The following is an 18,389-nucleotide window of genomic DNA, read 5'->3' on the forward strand; positions in this document are numbered from 1 at the left end:
TTAATATATCTGCACCTACCATATTGATATAAAACTAAGCAGAAATTTAGTGTATTCCTACATTGTGATCATACACTAGTGAGGTGAATCTTAAAAAGAAAGCATGTATAGGAAATAATAACATTCTCTGACATGCATAATGAGGAGCGGTTGCTACCATACAGAGCATGCAACCTAAGGATTATCCTGAAAAGATAGATGAAAGTGGTAGGGCTGAACGGCAGGAGAAAAGAAAAATAAAAAGAAAGAATAAGATGAGGCAGAAATAGACAAGTGTAAAATTACAGAAAGAATAAAATATTTGATGATCTCAAGTTCTGAACAGTAGAGATAATTACGCAGTCTCATGGAACTAACCCCCCTCCCCCCCTGCTTTATTTGATTTTTCAAAGGTAACACTTTTGACCAAAAATAATGCAGAGAAACATGATATCCCGTGGTAACCAAGACCCTACAATGTATGGATATTTCCATTACACTTCACCTCCCTCCCTCCAATAAAATCAATGAACTTCCCGTCTATAGCCTCAACCCAAGACAACCAAAAAACATTGTTAAACGCCTTCTACAACCTTTGTTTAGAAACGTCCTCTACTACTACTAGACACCTAGGATATTCAAATATCCACCTTCCATGTACATATGAAAATTTCAAAATTTAGGGCAGGCGTCTCCATACATAATTTTTTACCAGTTTTTTTATACCATCAGACATGAAACCACTCTCTGATGCAACCGCAGTCTAAAGACTAAAGAAGATCTTAAGTAATAAACTATGTCGTACCCAAGCTGCTTTCAGGCTTAGATTCTGTTCTGACATAGGTGAAACCACGAGCAGCAGGCGCTGCAGGAGTACCGACGGTATTCATAGATGAAGTACTGTCAGATCCCTGAGCATCCCGCTTCCATTGCAAGCTCCTGGCACCCAATTTAATTGGGGGTCGAGCTCTAAATGCACCAGGAATACCTCTTGGAAAGGGATGTCTAGAAAACCTAGCAGAAGGAAACGGTGAACCCCTAAAAATGCGTGGCCATGCCATAGCTGGAGCTGATTCTTGATGTGCAGCACTTTTCTTAACAACCTGCAGTAGAGTAAACTCGCAAATAAAATTAGTTCACTAACCTTATATTTAAGCTTAAAATATAAAAAAATGGACTCATTCTATGCATTATCATGATATAACATTTGCATTGCACTGCCGATGTTATAAAAAGATGACATTTAATTCAAAGAAATCGCTTTTGATTACAAATATAAGTCAGGGTAAAAGACAGAACATAAAAATTTTAATCTGCTTTATTTCGTTAGGTACTACTACAAAAGAACATTAATTACCCCCAATCAAACCAACAAAAAGGTTCTTATCAATGAGGTGTACCACAAACGTTAATAGTGACGTAAAAATATACATCTCAAAAATGAAGGACAAGAACCAGAAGTAAATTAAAATATGAGGGGGGAAACGTCTATATTTTACCTTGAGAATCCGTGACATGAAAGAAGTGCCATCCAGAGATAATGCATTATCTGCTGCGTCTTTTCGCATGAATTCAACATAAGCTGACCTGCACAAGCTCAAATAAATGTGAATCATTATAAATTCGCTAAAAAATATACTGAATATATAATGAATGAAACAAAATTTTGACAGGTTCCGTCTTACCCTTTTGGCTGCCCTGTTGTTGCGTCAGTAACTATAATCACTTTCAAAACCTCCCCAAATCTATTAAAATGCCGAGATAGGCCATCTTTGGTGGCAGCAAAATGAACCTGTGGCAACCAACATCAGAAATCAAACAAATTCCATCTAACCCCTTCCACCCTAAGAACAGCGTAAGAGTTCTTACATTACTAACAAAAATGGTCCTGGAATCAACATCTTCTGAAGGACGACCAGCAGCGCTAGAACCTGAGAACACACAAGATGCAGTCAATTCCTTACCTCATAAATCCCAAGTACTCAAATGGTATTATAAAAAAAATACACTGTAAAATGTGTACTTAATAACAAACCATTGAGCATAATAAAATAACTTTGACCTCCAAAAATACAAATTTTCACAGGTCTCGGAAACAATATTAGAAGATTAAAATCTCACCAGAAGCAGTTAAGTGTGCCTTGCTATACTCTTTCTGAGCATCAAGAGCAGGGTTTGCCTGTTAAATAACATGATCAGTGAAAGTGATCTGCAGCTAAATAAGCATGTTATATTTATTTTAATTTCAGTTCAATACATTTTTTTACCCCTTGAAGTTTGGTTTTGAACACCCCAAATATTTATCTTGACTGCAATACTAAAATTTTCACATCAGACCAAATATCAAAGGGATTAAGTGATAAAATATTCTTAGGGAAGAAAGTCGAGAAAGAGCTATTCTCCAAGGTCTTATGATCTTTACCCTAAATTTTTAACAGAAATCAGTATCTCAGAATGCAACCAAGAGAGAAAAACTCACATTCCCATTACTAACGTTTTGTGTGTTGGCATTCTCCTTCACCAGCCGCAGACTAGATCTGGGACCTCTTTCATTGTAAAAAGTTTTATTACCATCTAATTCTTCAACCTCTCTTGGTTCCTGATGTTTCGGTGGCTTCCATGTATTTACATTAACGGAAAATATATTCACAATCTTATGAGATGTGTTGGGTGAAGCATCAAGTTGCTCTCGTTCTTGATTCCGTTTTAGGTGCAAGCTATCATCAACAGTTTTTGCTAAACTATACTGCATCATTAGTGAATCATTGCCCCTGTTTCCAACAGAGGGACTGATCTGAGAAGATCCAGACACTCTACGACCCATGGTATTAATATCATCATACCCTTCATTATCTGAAGAATTTAAATCAGAAGGATAACCAGTTTCGTGTCCCAGCATAGTCGTATTTGCAGCATACTGCCCATTGTAGTCAGTTCCTTGAGCACAGAGTAAATGATTTTGCTCCTGATGTTGGTAACTATCTTCAAGTTGTCTATTATCATCTGACGTATCCATACCACGACCAAGTCTATCAAATACACTTCCAGAGGACTTGGATTTTATCACATCTTCTGCAGCTTCTGCCACGGCCTTAATCACAGTAGCCATTGGATTTGCCACCCTGGAAGCAAGCTGCATCCTCTGTGGACGTTCAACCAAAGATGAATCACCAGTCGATGTAGAAACCACAGACCGAAGACGCTTTAGGGAAGGCTCCAACATGCCTGAATTGGCTGTCCTTGAAGTAGCTACAGCATCTCGCACTGCAAATTGAAGCAGCCTTCGTGGAGCAGCAATATTTACTTGTGAGACAGATTCCCTCTGTAGAAGTTAACCAGTTAGATGTTTGAGTGCAAGGGATCAAGAAGTATTTTATTATTATATTGAAAAAAAAATACAAAAAAATAACAAGCTAAGGAAAGTACAACTAAGTTGTGATTTTATCTGCACAAGGATAGCATTAGTTTATCTCAGTCACTAAGGTAGAACAGACACACATAATCCATCCAATCAAGTATCAATAAAATATCGGAAGCTCAAACTAATGCAGTTAATGCATTTCCCTGACATATGATCAACCTAACCATCTTTTCAAAATACAAGAATACAACATTGACATTAAGTGAAAAATAAAATAAATAAATAAACTACTATCTCTCAACTTATAATAAACTAATTCACTTCTATTAGATTATGATTACTACACCACAATCAATTGAAATGTCCATGTGGAGAGTAAATGAAGCAAATATAGTTGTAGCAGTTCAAACCTTTGCCCTCTGTTGTTCATCACCACGGCCCCTTTTCCTCTGAACTGGAGGCTTAGGAGAAAGGGACCTTGGACCATAATTGGCTTCAGGTCGACCTTTTTCCTCCAAATGAGAATTGTCAACCACAGAGCTTCGAATAGGAGGTGGTTCAGCTTCTCCCCTCATCAATCCTTTCCAATCTTTGTTATGGCGACTTCTAGATATCTTATTAGATTTTCCTCTTTCTGACACTGAATTTAAATGCTGAAAATCATCACCCCCAGCTGGAACCTCTGATATAATATCTTTTTTAGGAGCTTCATCCAGCAATGATTCAGGTTGTACATACAAATCTAAATGCAAATCCAGATGATCCCAGAGCCTATTAACAAGATATGAATAAATATTAGCGCATAATGATGGGTGTGAAAACTATATTGCTGCAAATAAATTAACTTAAATTTATCTGTTAAAGGGATAAAATTACCATGATACAAATGAATCACTGTTCTCTCCCAGGAAAACATTTAAATCATTCCTAGCTTGTTCTTTGCGCCTACCATTCCTCAATAAAACAATAACATAATCCTGTTGTTGCACAAAATAAAGTTAGTTTACTCAATGAAGTCAAATTCATCATAGGAAATTTTAATATCGCATTGCAATTGTGTATACTCAATGGTTCCTTCTACTAGAGCATATTTATTATTAGAAAGAAAAGGAATAATAGAAATACAATATTCACACGAACAACAGGAAATAAGAATAACACGCATAATGGCTTAAAAATAACAATGAAATTCTGAAGATAAAACACATTACACAATATAAATGAATGCCAGCATTTACACAACACACCAAAATTGTCTCTTTGGCCAAGTTTATCAAACAAAACCATGGGATTGAACTATTACAAACTATTTTCAATAAATTTATTAAGGTGAATTTTTCTTTAATGGTTCTCCTAAAATATTTCAGGGTATTGTCTTCCTCTATATTCTATGTTAATCAGATTATCTTTCATTTGATATGTTTTTCTCATTAGAGTCCTGTTTCTCTCTGCTAGGATTCAATTGCAAGGTATGGACTTGAGGTAAGTCCCACATTGGAAGTATGGGATTTTAGAGTGAAATTTAAAATGCCTTGGGATCTATTACTAAAATAGCTAGTATTAACAGCATGGTTCTCCCAAAGTTCTAATTAAATGGTATCAAAGCCTTCCACCATGTCTCAACTGCAAACAAGTAAGACGGTTGGAAAGACTGGCATTAAAATTTTCACCCAAACTAATCAAAGGGCCAGTGAACAGCCAGCCCATATGAGTGCCAGGACTGCAAACATGCTATGATCCATTTGCAAGGTATGGGACTTGGGTCCCACATTAGAAGTATAGCATTTTAAAGTGGGGTTTATAAGGCCTTGGGCTCTCCAACTACAACAGCTAGTTATTTTTGGTGTGGTTCTCCAAATGTTCTTGCCAGTCTCTTCCTCACATGTAACAGTTTTTATTTATTCACACAATCTTCCTATTCCAATTAATATGGGGGGCAATCTAGCACAAGACTCCCGTTATGAGGTCAGGGGAGGGTTAGCAGCCCTATCAATGCAGGTGGAATCCATTTCCCGGATATGAACACATGACCTATACAGTTCACAAGGCAATATCACCTCATCTAAGACAAATTCCCCCAAAATGAGATCGAAAATTATGTGTGTTCAACTTCGCTATAGCACAACTACAAGAAGCTCATTGGGCATGCACATGTACATGCTCCAGCCGAACATATGTAGGTTGTGTTTGAAAACATGTAGGAGCATGTTCAACACTAGTCCATTGATAGAACAATTGGAGTTGAACATGCATTCTAAAGTGGGAACCATGTAAAACAAAAACAAAAGTAAAGTTCGAACATGATGCATAGTGTATCTACATCAAGATTTCACCCAGAAGGTCCATGACCTTGATTATGGTCACGGGACCACAACTGATGCCTCATCGGCTGAGGCAGTTGCCTGCAGCACGAAAAATCACAATAAAACCCCAACCACCATCACAATACCACGATTTCACCAAATCATAATATCAACTAGAATTTCCATGAAGTAACATATCAAAAGCAATTAGCATACACTACAACTTGAATCACATTTTCAAAAACAGTGCATATGATAGCCTTCAACACTAATGTCTCGAGCGGCCTTCACTTTATTTTTACAACATCCATGCACTTATCTTAACATCTTCACTTAGCATTTATCTATACTCCCAAAAACAAGCACTCCATAACGTGCAGAAAAAACCCTAACCATTCAAGTCACAATCTACACAGACTTTCCACCACAACCCATTCCCTCATTAAACTCATACCACACAGCATTCACACAAAACAACACTCCACAAATTCAAAAATAAAATCAAGATCCGCTCATCGCAAAGGACCTAATTAATCAGTCATCATATCCTTAATCTTGCAAAGCCTCGACAAGCGCGAGACCTCTCTCTCAGAAACAAATTCACCAAATAAATGAGAATTTTCATTCGTACCACAAGCGTGTCATCCGAATAATCTCCCATGAATTCCTTGAGTTTCTCCATCACACTCTCCTTAAGCTTGGCCGCTCCGTCGGCGGTGAAATTGGCCTTGATCAGCCGATTACCGTCTCGATCGTCACTCCCCATCTCCAATCCCGGAAAAACAACAACTCGACAAAGAAAAACCCTAACGACCTTCCTCCCTTTCTGGAACAAATCGCGAGGCTTTGGAAACCCTAACTCGGTCTCGGACGTATGAAAATCTGCGATATGAGAATCAGAAGAGAGAGGAATGAGAGAATGCGAAGGGGCGAGAGAGGAGAGTGTATCCAGAGTTTATCGGGAAAGTGACGGAAAATGTTCGCGCAGTCATGGAAAAACCGCGCGTTTCCGTCTTCACGGAGAACGAACGATGGAATGCGGAAGAGTATATATATAGAGAGAGATAGAGAGAGAGAGATGGAGAGGGATTGGATTAGCGGAAAACGGAACCTAATAGAGTCTGAGTCTGTTAGTGTATCCGTAGTACCCAAGATAGCGCAATGCGCAATATAGGATTGAGATGCCAGTGCATCAGAACAATGTTGTGCACATGCACTTTATGTTCATGTGCTTTATCTATATTTTCTATTTCTTTTTTTTCTTTTTTTCTTTATTCTATCTTTATTTTTTAACAAAACACAATTATATTCAACATTATTATATTTTTATAGAGATTATTTGGCACGTTATATTTTCGATTTCTTATTACCTCTATATTTTTAAGTGACACAGTCATATAATGTGTATTTCTTACTTTTTTATTTACTGTTTTTTTTTAAGATGACAATATTATTGGAGACATTTTGTTATCAATAAAAAAAATCGACAAACAACAAAAGAATAAATAATATGGTCTAGTATTTTGAAAAATGAAAATCGTTTGAGGTAATATAAGGGGGTTGCTTAACTTAAAAAAAAAAAAACAAATCAATAGAAAGATCTCATTATGATATTAAATAAAATTAGCTGATTTCAAAGAAGAAGAAAAGTCTTCATAGAAAACTTGAATTAAAGTATTTGGATAATTAAAGAAAATAGAAAGAAAAGTTGATCAATTATCATAGATTAAAATCATCTCTTAAAAACATGTTTTACGTTATAAAGAATAAGAGTGGTGTATATTTATATACTTAGAAATAAGTATCTCTCGATAAATCTATAAATAAAAATTTTACCTACAATTTTTTAGTAAGATAAATAGAAGTATTACCTTATATTCCTATAATGTTTCCAAACATTTTTAATGAAAGGAGCATTAAAATATTAATATATGTATCTTCATCACTCTCACTTTTCATTTTTTTATTTTTTCCTTATAATAGTATTTTGTATATTTTTCTTAAACTCATCTTATTTTTATATTACTAAAATCTACATTTATGTTTGTTGTTTATTTAAGTTTAAGTTATTTATTGTTTTTAATTTACTATTTTCTAACTTTAAAGAAAAAAAGAAAGTCTAAATAGAAGATCTGAATTAGAGGGATTGGATGATTAAAAAAATGGAGAGAGCAAATGTGAAACATAACAAAATTGGCCAATATAATAGATTATCCACACATAATAACGAAATATGAATGAGACCTATTTATTTAGAAATAAGTAACAATTAATAAATCTATAAATAGATATTGTATCCACAATTTTAGGGACGATTAACAACACACATGTATTGCCATATAAATTCTTAAACACTTCTAAACATGACTAACTAAAGTGCAATTAATGTATGTGTATGCTCATCATTCTCACTTTCCTTTTTGTTGTTCTTTGTTTACTTATATTTTTTTTATCTTATTCTTGACTTATCTTATTTCTACATCACTAAAATCTAAATCTATGTCTATGTTTGTTCATCTAAGTTTAAGTTATTTTGTTGCATTCAATTTACTATTTTCTAACTTAAGAGAAAAAAAAAAGTCTAAATAGAAGATTTGAATTAGAGTATTTGGATGATTAAAAAAATTGAGAGAATAACTAGGGAACTTTCCTTTTTTTTCTTTCTTTACTAGTATTTTATATATTTTTCTTAAACTTATCTTATTTCTACATCATTAAAATCTACATTTATGTTTTTTATGCGTTTAAATTTAAAAAATTATTTTATTATTTTCAATTACAATTTTATTCAAATGTTTATTTTGAATGTTCATCTTGATCAATTATTTTTCATTGTCAAAAGTGATTTAATATTTCTACTAAAATGGTAAATTTTAAAACTATATAAAGGAAAATTTATAAAAATGATAACGATAAATTTACGTATATTTACTCAAAGAGGTATATAATAATTATAAAGGTTAATTTAATATTTCCAATAATAAATTAAACACTAAAAGTAATTAGTTTCTATAAGTTTTCTTTATCATCATTTTAATTGAGAACTTTAAAAGTTGTAAGTCAAATAAAAAGAACTTGAACCAAGTTTCGTTCAAAACAAATTGACACATGTGATGATGGACTATAATTGTATAAATATATTCATGTTTTATAGTATTAAAGTTGTCAAATATTTTATTCTGTCTAAAATGTTATAAAATAATCATTGTCAAATATTAAATTTTAAAATAATCTTAAACTTCTTTTTTACTATAAATATCCTTTACAATTTATCAATTTTAATCACTATAAGAAAATCATAAACAACAATTAAATTTAAAGACAAAAAAATAATTAGTCACTATATTGATTAGAGAGTAAAAAATTATTGGTATCTAAAATGGTTTATATTATTAATAAAAATTTATAAAATAGTTTCTGGGTATCTAAATTAACTATCAAAGTTTTAACTACTAATATTTCAGATTCTAAATTCATCTCTTAAAAAATTAATAAAAATTAATTTAAAATATAAAGTAGTTAGTAGCTAAAACTTGAGTAAGTAATGATTAGATACCAAATTAGAAACTACCTTATAAATTTTATTAATAATAAAAATTATTTTAGATACTAATAATTTTATTAGTTTATAAAATGATATATAATTTAATTAATATAGTAACTAATTATTTTGATATCTAGAATTAATTTTTATTTAATAATTTATTGTAATGAATAATCCACAAAATACTATCAATTTGAGATTTCAATATATACATATATTATTTTTCCACCTAAATGTGTTTAACAAATGAATTACTTTAAAATTTATTTACTAAAAATAATGAAGTTATGAATAAAAGAGTGTTGTCTAAACAAAAAGACAAAGACTACCATTTTAAAATGTTTTGAAATTGGTTTAATTGATGTTAAATTGAATGATGTTGAAATAGATATTTAGGGAGCAGGGCAGATCTAGTTGTTTAGTGTGGATATCTATAAAAGTCAATAGACATGATTGCTGAGAGTAGAGGTGCAACAAATGAGTATCTGCAGAACAAAACTATAACATTCAATATGTATCTAAACAAAGTAATCAACAAAAAGTATTTTCTGTAAATGGTTGTGGTATGCCATTTGTGACAAAGATCATGCCATGTTAGGTGAATTGTTTTTATGTCTAAATAAGAGGCTTATTTGCAACAAGTACTACAAAAAGGAAAGGAAACTTTATCTGCATAAGAACAATTATTTCTATTCTAGTAATATTGATACTCTTCCTTAATTCTTCTTCAAGATTCCTAGCTTTATCTTGAATAATTCTTTGTAATTGTTGAAACCTTGCTTACCTTTTCTTAGTTATAGCCATGGACATTGTAGTTATGCTTTAAATGTTATACTTTCATGAAAACATCATACATTTAAAAGTCCTACATCACAGCACTTATACTTAGAATAAACTAAGAGGGGTAAATTAGTTTTGTAGAACTTTTTTAAATTATTTTTACCCCTTTGTATACCCTTTTGAAAACAAAACTTATTAAAAACATAATGCAACTGAATCTGGAAACAAGATTGAACAAAATCACACAGTATATTCATAAACAGCAAGATAAATGTTTTATCTTCTTAGTCACAGACAATTTTAGTGACAATTTAATATTTTACCTTCTTTGTTGGACAAAATTCAATCATGAACAACATAAGGGAGTAATGGTTGTGGAGGTTATATATAGCAGAATATGCCATGCAATGGCTATATGATGTGTATTATAGTGAGGAACCCTTGTTACATGCACTTTGAACTACTTATTTTCTAATTATAAACTATCATTTTGAGCCATAGTATGAGTTATATCAATGAAATACAAAAGGTTTTTCATATAGATGGAAATCTGCACTTATTTCAATCCTTCTTACCTTAAATTTTAATTTTAGGCCTGTTACAAACAATAATACTATCCTTATCAGAATCATCATATTGAACTATTTTTGCCTTTTTTTCACTTTTGTTTCTCTTTTCCATGCCAACATTTAGAGGAAAAATGACCTCATTTTTCATAGTTTTAACATTGAATTTTCCTTTTATCAAAACCTTTGTTCTTTCTTTGACTTTTACCATTTCCTCCTCATCTTCTATTTCAAGAATTCTGCAACTCTTATTTTTTTTATACTGTGCTAATTTCTCTTTTGCTTTCCTTTACCCTTCTTCCCATCTTTCTTATCACCATTACCTTTCTCAGAAGTTTGAGCTTGCAATGCTTGATCTATCTGTTGGTCCACTCAATGAATCTTTGTTCATATGCTTTGAATGAATTCTGCAACTCCTAAACCTGTAACTCTACAAGATCTTTTGCTTTCTCAAATTCTTGGTGTTGTCTACTTTTCTATATGTTAAAACTTTAGGCCAGTTGGGTTGGGCTTTCTGGGCTTTCCTTTTTCTGTTTTTTTGTTTCATATAGTGCACCCCCTTTTCTTTTTGCACCGCTTGTATATAAACCCTTTTTAGGGTTTTCTGTATTCATAACTTCAGATTAATGAAATTCTCTTCCTCTCTTTCTCTCACACCGTGCTTCACCTCTCCTCTGTTTCTTCACACCTCGCTGATTTCTTTCTCTTTGATCTTTGTAAATGCTGCAACTACCTCGAAGCACTCCTTTGATTTATCTCTGTTATGGTATCAGAGCTCTTCTTTGAGAAGAGCTCTGCTGCGCGCACTCTGTCTTCGTTCTCTCAAGATTACTTTCCTTTCTTTTCTTTACTTTTTGTGCATTCATCCTGCTTTGTATCTTCTTGATTCTCTCTAACGATTGTTTTATTTCTACAATTCGTGTTCTTTTTGCACGCAAATGGCTGACGAGAATAGTGAAGGGAGCGAAAGCCCTAGTTCCAATCAGGGCAAGAATTCCTTACAAGGCGAGAGTTCTATTCATAGCTTCTTATACCTACATCCCAGTGAAAATCCTGCCACACCCCTTGTGTCACCCGTTCTTGATTCCACAAATTACCACTCTTGGAGTCGCTCGGTTCTCACGGCTTTGAGCGCAAAGAATAAAGTCGAGTTTGTTAATGGCGCTGCTCCCCGACCTTCTGAAACCGATTCGTCTTTCTCATCCTGGACAAGATGCAACAACATGGTGGCGTCTTGGCTTGTACACTCAGTCTCTGTTCATATACGTCAAAGCATCATATGGATGGACAAGGCACTGGACGTATGGAATGATCTCAAGGCCCGCTTCTCACAAGGCGATTTATCCCGTATTTCTGATCTTCAAATGGAAGCGTCCTCACTCAATCAAGGTGACCTTTCTGTTACCGATTACTTCACTAAACTCAGGATCATTTGGGATGAATTAGATAACTTTAGGCCTGATCCTATATGTTCTTGTACTAAGCCTTCTGTCATTACCCAAAGAAAAAGAGAGGATCAGGCAATGCAATTTTTACGCGGCCTTAATGACCAATACAACAATGTAAAAGCTCATATTTTGCTCATGGAACCTGTCCCTGCTATTACCAAAATTTTTTCTCTTGTTATCCAACAAGAACGCCAGTTTAATAACAGTGTTCTTATAGCTAATGTAAAAAATGTTACCCCTGTTACCTTTGTTAACCACACCAGTTCCAATACCATTTCCTGTACTTTTTGTGGTAAGTTGGGTCACACTGAGAGTGTCTGTTTTAAGAAAAATGGTTTTCCTAACCAAGATAACAGAGGCCCAAAGTTTGGTAGTAATAAAAAGGTCTGTACTTACTGCAACAAAGTTGGTCATACCGTTGATGTCTGTTACAAGAAACATGGATACCCTCCCGGGTATAGGTTTCAATATGGTAAGTCTTCTCAGTCTAACAACGTCTCCACTACCATTCAAGAAGAAAATTTTGGAAATCAATACCAAAACAAGCAGAATAATGGAGGAGAGTTTCGCATCACTCAGCATCAATATCAAATTCTTTCGGAACTTCTGAAAAATGCTAACAATTCCAACAATCAAGTCCAAGTCAACCAGGTTGGTTCCCTCTCTGCTGATCATCAAGGTCAGAATTCGGCTGTCACAGGTAATATCCAGAAGCTCAAAAATTCCAATTTTAATGAATATACTTGGATTCTGGATTCTGGTGCGACTGATCACGTTTGTTTCTCTTTATCAAATTTTACATCATATAAAAATATCAAACTCATTACCATTAGGCTTCCCAATGGAAATTCTGTTATTTTTTCCTGTTCTGGCACAATTTTCTTTAATAAAAATCTCATTCTTGAAAATGTTTTGTATGTACCAGATTTTTCTTTTAACTTAATATCTATTTATCAATTAACTGCATCACTTAAATGTGAACTTATTTTCTCTTCCACTGAGTGTCTAATACAGAATTCCAAAACCAAAGACAAGATTGGTACAGTTGATCTTGTAGCTGGACTATACGTCTTCAATAAAGCTGATGGCAGGATTATGAATTGCACTACAGAACCAAGCAACATTTGGCACCTCCGAATGGGTCACCCCTCGGATGAAAGGTTAAAAATTCTACAAACATACTATCCTAATATGCATATTGATAAGAACTATGTTTGTGATACTTGTCACCAAGCCAAACAAAAGAAACTTCCTTTCTTTCCTAGCAATACTAAAACTGTTCAACCTTTTGAATTACTGCATATTGATATCTGGGGACCCTGTTCTGTTGTTTCCATGCTTGGTTATAAGTTTTTTCTTACCATAGTTGATGATTTTACTAGATATACTTGGGTTTTTCCCATGCACAACAAATCTGAAGTCAGGGCTAGTGTTGTTAAATTTACTGCTTACGCTGAAAACCATTTTTCTACTAAGGTCAAAATCATTCGAACTGATAATGGTGCTGAATTCTCTATGCATGATTTCTTTGCTTTAAAAGGTATTATACATCAAACCACTTGTATTGAAACACCTGAGCAAAATGGTATTGTTGAAAGAAAACCTCAACACCTCTTAAATGTCACACGTGCCTTGCTTTTTCAATCCAACCTTCCTGCTGTTTTTTGGTGTTTTGCTGTACAACATGCTACTTTTCTTATTAATTGTATGCCTACTCCGCTGCTTAATAACGCTACGCCTTATGAGAAACTGCATAAAAAGCTTTGTGACATTTCTTCCCTTCGTGTTTTTGGATGTCTATGTTATTCTTCAACTATTATTGCTCACAGAAAAAAACTGGACAGCCGTGCTGCTCCAGGCGTCTTCCTTGGTTTCAAACCAAACACAAAAGGGTTTTTGTTTTTAAACCTTAAAAATCACAAGATAGATTTGTCAAGAAATGTTATTTTTTATGAGAACTCTTTTCCCTATCATTCAAATCATATTCAAAATGATGACTCAAATAGTCTTTCTTTACCTATTCCTCAACACTATGCCCAGACTCATGATGATATTCATATGCAAACTGAAAATGTTATTGACAATACTACTAATGATGTTTTTGAGACTGACGCTATTTTTGAGCAAAATGAGCAAACAGAGCAAAATGAGACAGCAACAACATCTCCTAGAAGATCTACCCGCAGCAGAAGACCCCCTATTTATCTTCAAGACTTTGATGTACCAAACATCAACAACAGTGTTGTAAGTACCAAACACTCAATCCATTCCTTTTTAAATTATAATTCTCTATCAAAGTCTTTCAAAAATACAATTCTGTCAATATCTTCTGCTGAGGAACCTCACAACTATGAGGAAGCTGTCCAACACCCTCTTTGGATCCGTGCTATGAAGGAAGAACTGAAAGCACTTCAAGATAATGGGACATGGTCCCTAACTACTCTCCCTATCGGTAAATCAGCAATTGGGTGTAGATGGGTTTACAAGATCAAGCATCACGCAGATGGTTCCATTGAGCGTTATAAAGCCCGGTTGGTAGCAAAAGGCTACAATCAAATTGAAGGACTGGACTTCTTAGACACCTTTGCTCCTGTAGCAAAGTTGACTACACTACGTCTACTTCTAGCTCTAGCTGCAGCCCAGAACTGGACACTCAAACAACTTGATGTGAACAATGCTTTCCTACATGGGGACTTAGATGAAGAAGTTTACATGCAACTGCCCCAAGGCTTTCACACTTCTTCCCCCAACCTGGTCTGCCGCCTAAGAAAGTCACTCTATGGTCTAAAACAAGCAGGTAGACAATGGTATGCCAAACTCTCAAATTTCCTATTGTCACACAATTATAAAATTTCCACTGCTGACCACTATTTATTTTTGAAACATGATGACAAACACACCACGGCACTCTTGGTCTATGTGGATGACATTGTTCTCACTGGGAATGACCCTATGGAGATATCTGCTATAACCAGTATGTTACACAATTTCTTTCACATTAAAAACCTTGGTGATCTGACTTATTTTTTAGGAATTGAAATTGCTCGCAATGCCACTGGTATCCACTTAAGCCAGCGCAAATATGTCTTGGATCTGCTCAAAGATACTGGTATGTTGGGATGTGCCCCTGCACCTACACCAATGTTACACACTATCAAGCTCTCAACCATAAAAGGCACCCCTCTTGGTGATGCAGAATCCACTGCATATAGACGTTTGATTGGACGCCTTATTTATCTGACCAACACACGACCTGATATTTCATTCTCTGTCAATTATCTCAGCCAGTTTGTCTCACACCCAACTAGTGAACATCACCAAGCAGCAATGCGCATCCTTCGTTATCTCAAAAGAACTCCTGGCACAGGTATCTTCTTACACAGTCAGTCTCTTATTCAATTAAAAGCATATAGTAATTCTGATTGGGCTACATGCCCTGAAACCCGCAAGTCCATAACTGGTTTTTCTGTGTATTTGGGGGAGTCACTTATCTCTTGGAAGTCCAAGAAACAGCAAACCATATCCAGGAGCTCATCTGAGGCAGAATATCGTGCTCTTGCTGCAACCACCTGTGAAATTCAATGGATAATGTATTTGCTACAAGATTTACGCATCCAACACCTGCAACCAGCCCTTCTCTACTGTGACAATCAAGCTGCCATCCAAATTGCAAATAATCAAGTCTTCCATGAGCGCACCAAGCACATAGAGATCGACTGTCATGTTGTCAGGGAAAAGCTCAATGCAGGCCTACTCAAACTACTTCCAATCTCTTCATCCCTGCAAGCGGCTGACTTCTTCACCAAGCCTCTACCTGCAGCCCAATTCAATATACATTTTTCCAAGCTAGGAATGCAGAACATCTACTCCTAGCTTGAGGGGGGCTGTTAAAACTTTAGGCCAGTTGGGTTGGGCTTTCTGGGCTTTCCTTTTTCTGTTTTTCTGTTTCATATAGTGCACCCCCTTTTCTTTTTGCACCGCTTGTATATAAACCCTTTTTAGGGTTTTCTGTATTCATAACTTCAGATTAATGAAATTCTCTTCCTCTCTTTCTCTCACACCGTGCTTCACCTCTCCTCTGTTTCTTCACACCTCGCTGATTTCTTTCTCTTTGATCTTTGTAAATGCTGCAACTACCTCGAAGCACTCCTTTGATTTATCTCTGTTACTATATGCTTTCTGCAACATGCTTCCTTTACAGTGTTAGATTTTGAAAAATCTTTTCTAATATAGAAGGTTCCACACATTGATGATCTTAGCTTATCTTATAAATGTTTTTTTTTACATTACAATATATCCTACAGACTTGCTTCTTCTCTAGGAAGGCTTTCAATTCCAAATTTTCTGCTTACTGATTAACAATGCTATATTCTGTCATCGTTTCAATCCTAAACCTCCTTCTGCATCACTGTATATGTTATTAGTACAATTATCTAAGTTACGATTTACTTTTAAGATACATATATTAAAAGGAAAGAAAGAAAATGTTTATGTGATGGTTCAAGTCTCAAATGAGATGGTTGAAGGCAATTCCATCTGATGAAGTTGCAGCCAAATCCATCAGTATGTGAGTTCAATCACAACAATTATAAAAGGAGTGCTTAGTTGGAGAATTTTAGTTGTAGAATTTTGTTTAGTGATGTTGGAGATCCCACATTAAATAGAGATTAGGATATTGCATATTTTATAAGTGGATGCAATTCTTATTTTATAAGTTGGTGTATCAGATTTAGATAATGAACTTTTATTTAAGTAATAAGTCAAAAGATTTTGCATTTCTATTTCATTGTTTTTTACATCACCTTTTCTCTTTTCAACATATATAGCTTTATTAAAAAAAATACTTAGTATTTTAAATTTATTAGACAATAATTAGTATAGACTCTAGAGTTTCTTATATATAAAAGCAGAGAAGTAACTCTGGCATCATCATAACCCTTCTTGAATTGTATTCATTAGTAGTGATTGAATCAATGATTGAATATTTTTTCATTTATTAATTGATTTGATAACTGGAGTTTCAGTAACAACAAATAATAACTAAATTGATTATTGATTTTAATTACATAATAGGTCACTAATTTCCATTACTCAATTGGTAATTAATTTCAAATACTGGATTGGTTACTAATTCTAGTTACTCAATCGATTAGTGAATTTTGTCTAACGTGGTGTCCTACTTCTAACATTGTGACCCTACGGTTACTCACATTTGCAAAAACAATTTAGATTCAAGTTGGTTGGAGAATAATTTTAGGAGAATTAATGTTCATGAACTCAATACTTTTTTAATCGGTCAAATTATTGAAATTAATTAATTTGATGTAATATATAGTTATAACACATTTTGTTGTTCTTAAGATGTGCTCAATTTAGATATAATGAAGAAAAATATTATCATCTTCGTGATCAAATTTTAGAATATTTTATTGTGTTTAATTTTACTTTCACTTGTTCTACTCTTCTGCGTGTGTCACGTAAACACACCATTAATATAATGTTTCTTGTTGATGACTCTTTTATTTTAGTCTTTCAACATAATGATCATACTTGTCATTGACAAACTTGACCACAAAATTGACAGATGTTTATGCCTTACATGATCGTCCTCCTAAATTTGTTCCAGTTGCCAAAACTACTCTTGTGCAACCTTCTACTGTGGACCATACAACCTTCTACTGTGGACCATACTTCATTTGATACCCTAGGCGAGTATGCTATTTTCAATGAATTTCTTAAATGGTATGAGGATCGTCAGAACCCTGGTTCCACTGTTGTTGCACATTCAGGTACATCTTTTGTTGGCCTCACTCATTTTACTTTCCTTAATTCAAGTGTCACAACTCACATTATTGGTAATTCAAATAATCAATTAGCAAATATTTTTACTAAACCCTTATAAAAATCTAGGACGGATTACATTTATAACAAGTTAGGTACGTATGATTTATATACACTAACTTGAAGAGAGTGTTAGATATTATTATATATAATTAGATATTACGATATATTATAAATATTATGAGATATATTTTTTCTATATAAATATAATTCTATCGGTTAAATATACACAATAAATTATTTTTTTAATAAATATAAAGAGAAGTGAGAGTATCATGCTACATTCCTTATATACACACTACGCATGGGACTTCTGATAATTTACTTCACTTTTATTTTTTATTTTAAGTTGTAAATTTGATTTAAACAGTGAAAAGGGGTGGGACCCTAGAAACGTAAGGCATGGTGGCACATCTGTGTCCGGTGAGCACACGCGTCGGCGACGGCGTGGACAAAACCTGACGTCTCAAAATTAAAGAGTTGGTCGGTCAGATAGGGCGGCTCATCCTCCTTTAAATGCCTTCCCGTTTTGCCCTTTCTTCGTCAATGCTCGCGCTGTAACCATCC

The 18,389-nt window shown here is 34.1% G+C and overlaps 1 protein-coding gene across 1 annotated transcript; it reads right to left on the minus strand.

Moving 5' to 3' along the window:
- Window positions 1–281: 281 nt before the first annotated feature.
- On the minus strand, window positions 282–6,856 carry LOC137834875 (uncharacterized). Its single transcript, XM_068643100.1, has 9 exons — window positions 6,275–6,856; window positions 4,217–4,317; window positions 3,751–4,111; window positions 2,459–3,301; window positions 2,101–2,158; window positions 1,849–1,910; window positions 1,665–1,771; window positions 1,479–1,566; window positions 282–1,082 (listed from the first exon to the last, which is right to left on the minus strand). Exons 1-9 carry the CDS (start codon window positions 6,407–6,409, stop codon window positions 774–776), a joined length of 2,064 nt encoding a protein of 687 aa, XP_068499201.1. The 5' UTR covers window positions 6,410–6,856; the 3' UTR covers window positions 282–773.
- Between the last annotated feature and the right edge of the window lie 11,533 nt (window positions 6,857–18,389).

This window comes from Phaseolus vulgaris, chromosome 5 (genome assembly GCF_000499845.2).
Source record: "Phaseolus vulgaris cultivar G19833 chromosome 5, P. vulgaris v2.0, whole genome shotgun sequence".
Lineage (NCBI taxonomy): Eukaryota > Viridiplantae > Streptophyta > Magnoliopsida > Fabales > Fabaceae > Phaseolus > Phaseolus vulgaris.